At 39.8% G+C, this 6,000-nt stretch overlaps 1 protein-coding gene across 2 annotated transcripts in view; it reads right to left on the bottom strand.

Annotated features, from left to right (window-relative positions):
* Positions 1-503: 503 nt before the first annotated feature.
* The window catches only part of MCCC1 (methylcrotonyl-CoA carboxylase subunit 1), a 60,777-nt gene continuing 55,280 nt past the window's right edge, over positions 504-6,000 (bottom strand). For both annotated transcript variants that reach the window (XM_055409754.2, XM_055409762.2), the window contains 3 exons: positions 3,364-3,471; positions 1,338-1,409; positions 504-863 (listed from right to left, as the gene is read on the bottom strand). In XM_055409754.2, the coding sequence (XP_055265729.2) occupies positions 735-863; positions 1,338-1,409; positions 3,364-3,471 (309 nt within the window). In that variant the 3' untranslated portion in view covers positions 504-734. The remainder of the gene's footprint in view (positions 864-1,337; positions 1,410-3,363; positions 3,472-6,000) is intronic.

Here is a 6,000-nt window from a genome sequence, read left to right as displayed (position 1 = left end):
CTGGCGTGCTGTGATTCATGGGGTCGCAAAGAGTCGGGCCCAACTGAGCGACTGAACTGAACTGAGATACCTGAAAATGCAGAGGCTTGAAAAATTATGTTCTAGCGTACAATTTAAATATTATATATACATGCATAAAATACATATACACAAAAGCTTAAGTGTATATAAATTTGTACAAGCTTAGCAAGTACAATAAAGGCAAAGGTGGTCTGGATAGAAACCTTCCAATCACAAAAACAAGAAACAAATAACATCTAAGCCTTTAAAATACCTAAGAAGTTATTCTTCGGCAAAAACCTCTTAGGTTGAATTTAGTGCTATAGCATCCGTCTCTGAAATACGTTAATGTTCGTTTTTGTCCTGACTGTGACTGGGAGATAACTCATTTAGTTAATGACCTTTTCTCTCTCAGTTCTCTTTTGATCAAGCTGCTGCCCACCTGCCAAAAAACAATACATGGTATAATATTCGCAGCAGAAACAAACCATACTGTCTCCCAATATAAAAAGTATACTTTAATTTTATTAGTATGAAATATTTTGAGAGAATTTATTGTATTTGTGACCCAAGTACATGATTTTTAAACATGAAAGGGTTTTAAGCAGAATCATACAATCATTTAGAAAAAGTGCTAGTTGTCAGATCCCAAGAAAAGCAGGAAGGCACTTTCTCTTTTTGGTGTGGATAGTGTACTGAACATGTTGCATAACTGGTTGTTTATTTGATGGAGTTTAATCTGCTTCCCTTTTGTCAGAGTCTTCCTCCTCAAACTCGACTAAAGGAGCGTGTCTGTTGGCCTGAGAACCTTCTTTGTAGAATACCTTCTTGATCGTGCCATCTTTTGGTGCCTTTATGGTATGCTGTAGAGACACAAGGTGTGACAGACAATGGCTGTGATACTAACGAGGGTTGAGCACACACCAAGTCAAGACACAGGAAGAGTGAAAAATGAAGTCAGCTGTTTTGATGTTTTCCTGACTTTTCTCACATCACAGCACACTGGGAAAATAAAAACATGTTTATGGTGCACTTGGGGGTTGAGAGGAGTCATTACCTTGATACACCTGTAAACCATTCAAGGTCAATAATTGGGAAGCTCTGGATTAGCTAGTAATTCTCAGCTCAAGCTTCACAGCAGACTCTCAGCCGGGAAGCTTTTAAAAACCACTGACCCTTGGGCTCCCCTATAGGAAACCTCAATTCAACTGACTCGGGAAGGACTTTTTCCCCCCTGATATTTAAAATGGTCTTAACTTACAAAATAAGACAAAAGAAAAATTGGGACTGATAGCTCCCAAAGTTTACTTGGCAAGTGAACCCATGATTTCACTTACTTCCATTTTCATGGCAATCATAACCATCAGCGAGTCTCCAGGTTTTACTCTGTCTCCAGCTTTCACAAACACCTAGAGATTCAGAGTGACAGGTTAGTATTTAAAAACAGAGGTCCTTTGTGATGGTCTACATGTGGTCTGACAACTGGGTAAACTATACACCTGATTTGTGGTGCACAGAGTTGGCATATAAATGTACAGAGGAGACGTATGTGACTATGTGCTTGTCTTGTCTGCCAAAGACAAACGTACTGGCACAAATCAGGGACCCACAGGTCAGCCGGGCACTGCAGGCACTGCACTGTCAGTGGTGGGGTCACTCCTTAGCGCCCCACCTTCACCACCCCCCCATCTAGTTTTCCTTGAATCAGATGAATACATTCTACATATTTCAAGATCTTTTTGTTTTCTCATGAACATACAGACAAGACATCACCAACAGGGAAGGACTATAGGCCCATGTCGCTTTATTGTGCTTTGCACATAATGCCTTTTTTTTTTTTCCCTTTTTTTAAGAGATTGAAGGTTTGTGGCAACTTCATCAAGCAAGTCTAGGGGTGTCATTTTCCCAACAGCATTTGCTCACTTTGTGCCTCAGTGTCACAGTTTGGTAATTCTTGCAATATTTCAGTATTCTTCCACCAGTAAAAAGATTATAACTCACTGAGATCAGTGATGATGGTTAGCATGTCTCAGCAATAAAGATTTAAAAAAATTTTTGTTTTATATTGGCATATAGTTGATTTTCAATGCTGTGTTAGTTTCAGGTGTATAGCAAAGTGATTCAGTTACACATATATCTAAGTATTTTTTAATTACGGTATGTACATTGTTTTTTTTCTAGACATGATGCTATTGCACACTTGACAGACTACAGTGTAATCATAACTTTTATATGCACCGGGAAACCAAGAATTCATGTGACTTGCTGTACTGTACTGTGTTAAGGAACCTCACAAGCAGAGCTACTGCAGTATCCCTACGGTACGCCCGCACTACACTTAAATGTCTTCACAACAGGCAGAGTGCAGGGTCTTGCCTGGCTTTCTAGTTTTTAGATTGTTAAAAGAATTGAACTGGTTGGCAACCCAGAAAAAAAAAATCTCTATTTTCCTTTTTACAAGTATAAATGAAATCATGTATACCATATGGTTTTACTATCTTCTTGGTTAACATGGTTTTAAGTATTTTTTAGAAACATCACACAGTAGAATTAGGTTCTGAAGTCAATGTGTTCAGACAAAATTGTGAAAAGTGAGAAACACATCTCAAAGCCCCATGGTCAATGTTGAGTGATAGTTTAGTAGCATTCAATGAAATCCACAATCTGGGTTTAGGCCAGTTATAGGGGTGAAAGTGCCTCTTTAACCGTAAACCCCGTGTAGGGATGCCCACATTACGAGAGGCCTGTTGGGAACTGAGACTGAATGAGTGAAAGGCTAGTGCAAGTTCCCCAGTCCACTGCCCTTCTGGGGCCAACGTTTCCAGACAGGAGTGGCGGGTGAAATCATTCACACTATTTAAGTAGTGGTTTTCTTCTTCTATTTGTTGGTACCAAGGATTTTTATGACTTAAATGCAGTTGAAGGGACTCTGTTGTATGCAAGTATATAAAAGGAGACTACTGATCTACCACCACTGGAAGTCATTATCAGTATGGATCTCATATCTGAATATATACTGCATTCAACACCAAACACACTGTTCTTCACCAATACCTTTCAAATTTGGGATAATGCTTGGTGAATGTTCCATTTTAGTCAACTAAAGACAACCTGGGTTATTTGTACTTTGATGGAAATTCCCACTTAAAAGAAAAGTCCTTATCATAAATTAGGTAAATTTATGATTCACTGAAGACTGTAATATAGAACTTGAATCTTTGATAGATCTTCTTGTTTTCTTGAAATGGATGCTTTCCAATGAACAAGATTTAGAGAGGGGGAGAAGGATATATACAACAAAGTTCAACAAAGACATTTATTGGAACTTACTGGACATCATTCTACATACATTCACGTCAATACCTTTTCAATAGTTCCAGTCATAGGAGCTACAGCACCCCCTTGGGTTTCTCCTGAGCTTGCTGAAGACAAGTATCGGGGAACTGGAATGCCAATCTGAATACTTCCATCCTATAAATAGAAATGATATTTACAGGATATATATAGGATATATATTTATAACATAAATTAGAAATGAAATTAAATCTTACCACTGTAGTTTTATGAATAGGCCTGAGGTGATGATTATTTTCAAGTTATTTGTTAAATATTAGTCATATTTAATACCAGGGTTCTAACTAGCTTTGTAAAAGTGAAAGTCGTTCAGTCATGTCCAACTCTTTGGGACCCTCCATGGAATTCTCCAGGCCAACATACTGGAGTGGGTACCCTTTCCCTTTGGGATCTTCCCAAGCCAGGGATCAAACCCAGGTTTCCCACATTGTAGGCGGATTCTTTACCAGCTGAGCCACAAGGGAAGCCCAAGAATACTGGAGCAGGTAGCCTATCCCTTCTCCAGCAGATCTTCCTGACACAGGAATCGAACCAGGATCTCCTGCAATGCAGGTGGATTTTTTACCAACTGAGCTCTTGAGCAAATTACTAAACCCCTTTCAGTCTTGATTTCCACTATAAAGAAGTAATGGCATACATACCACAGAGGGGATTAAAATAATTAAGTACATAACTGTTGGTAAAAGACAGCCACTGTCTGCAAGCCAGTTTTAGTAGCATCTCCACTCTCAGGTCCTTAGTCTAAGCTGGGAACTCTTCTTAATAATTATATATAAAATGTCCTTGATGGTCTCCATAATGTTATGGGGTAGATATTTTTACTTATTCTTGTTTATAAATGGGAGAACTGAAACCTAGAGAGTTTCACTTGCTTAAGGTCAAGCAGATGCTGGTATGGCCAGGATTTGAAACCAAACAGCTTCACACTTCAGAACTCATCAGTTCAGTTCAGTTCAGTTGCTCAGTCGTGTCCGACTCTTTGCAACCCCATGGACTGCAGCATGCCAGGCCTCCCTGTCCATCATACTCCTGGAGTTTACTCAAACTGGTGTCCACTGAGTCAGTGATGCCATCCAACCATCTCATCCTCTGTTGTCACCTTCTCCTCCCACCTTCAATCTTTCCCAGCATCAGGGTCTTTTCAAATGAGTCAGTTCTTCGCATCAGGTGGCCAAACTACTGCAGCTTCAGCATCAGTCCTTCCAATGAATATTCTGGACTGATTTCCTTGCAGTCCAAGGGACTCTCAAGAGTCTTCTCCAACACCACAGTTCAAAAGCATCAATTCTTTGGCGCTCAGCTTTTTTATAGTCCAACTCTCACATTCACAAATGACCATTGGAAAAACCATAGCTTTGACTAGACCAACCTTTGTTGGCAAAGTAATGTCTCTGCTTTTTAATATGCTGTCTAGGTAGGTCATAACTTTTCTTCCAATGAGCAAGCATCTTTTAATTTCATGGCTGCAGTCACCATCTGCAGTGATTTTGGAGCCCCAAAAAATAAAGTCTGACACTGCTTCCATTGTCCCCCATCTATTTGCCTTGAAGTGCTAGGACCAGATGCCATGATCTTAGTTTTCTGAATGTTGAGTTTTAAGCCAACTTTTTCACTCTCCTCTTTCACTTTCATCAGGAGGCTTTTTAGTTCTTCTTCGCTTTCTGCCATAAGGGTGGTGTCATCTGCATATCTGACGTTACTGATATTTCTCCCGGCAATCTTTATTCCAGCTTGGGCTTCATCCAGACCAGCATTTCTCATGATGTACTCTGCATGTAAGTTAAATAAGCAGGTGACAATACCAGTCTGTTGCTCCATGTCCAATTCTAACTATTGCTTCCTGACCTGCATATAGATTTCTCAGGAGACAGGTCAGGTGGTCTGGTATTCCCATCTCTTTAAGAATTTCCACAGTTTGTTGTGATCCACAGAGTCAAAGGCTTTGGCGTAGTCAAGAAAGCAGATTTTTTTTTGGAACTCTCTTGCTTTTTCAATGATCCAACGGATGTTGGCAATTTGATCTCTGTTCCTCTGCCTTTTCTAAATCCACCTTGAACATCTGGAAGTTCACAGATCACACACTGTTGAAGCGTGGCTTGGAGAATTTTGAGCATCACTTTGCTAGCGTGTGAGATGAGTGCAATCATGTGGTAGTTTGAACATTCTTTGGCATTGCCTTTCTTTGGAATTGGAATGAAAACTGACCTTTTCCAGTCCTGTGGTCACTGCTGAGTTTTCCAAATTTGCTGGCATATTGAGTGCAGCACTTTCACAGCATCATCTTTTAGGACTTGAAATAGCTCAACTGGAATTCCATCACCTCCACTAGTTTTGTTTGTAGTGATGCTTCCTAAGGCCCACTTGACTTTGCATTCTAGGATGTCTGGCTCTAGGTGAGTGATCACACCCTTGTGATTATCTGGGTCGTGAAGATCTTTTTTGAATAGTTCTGTGTATTCTTGCCACCTCTTCTTAAAATCTTCTGCTTCTGTGAGGTCCATACCATTTCTGTTCTTTATTGTGCCCATCTTTGCATGAAATGTTCCCTTTGTATCTCTAATTTTCTTGACGAGATATCTAGTCTTTCCCATTCTGTTGTTTTCCTCTATTTCTTTGCATTGATCGCTGAGGATGGATTTCTTATCT

Source organism: Moschus berezovskii, chromosome 1 (assembly GCF_049115385.1).
Source record: "Moschus berezovskii isolate FMDL1 chromosome 1, NW_MosBer_1.0, whole genome shotgun sequence".
NCBI lineage: Eukaryota > Metazoa > Chordata > Mammalia > Artiodactyla > Moschidae > Moschus > Moschus berezovskii.
This window is presented reverse-complemented; position numbering and strand designations above follow the sequence as displayed.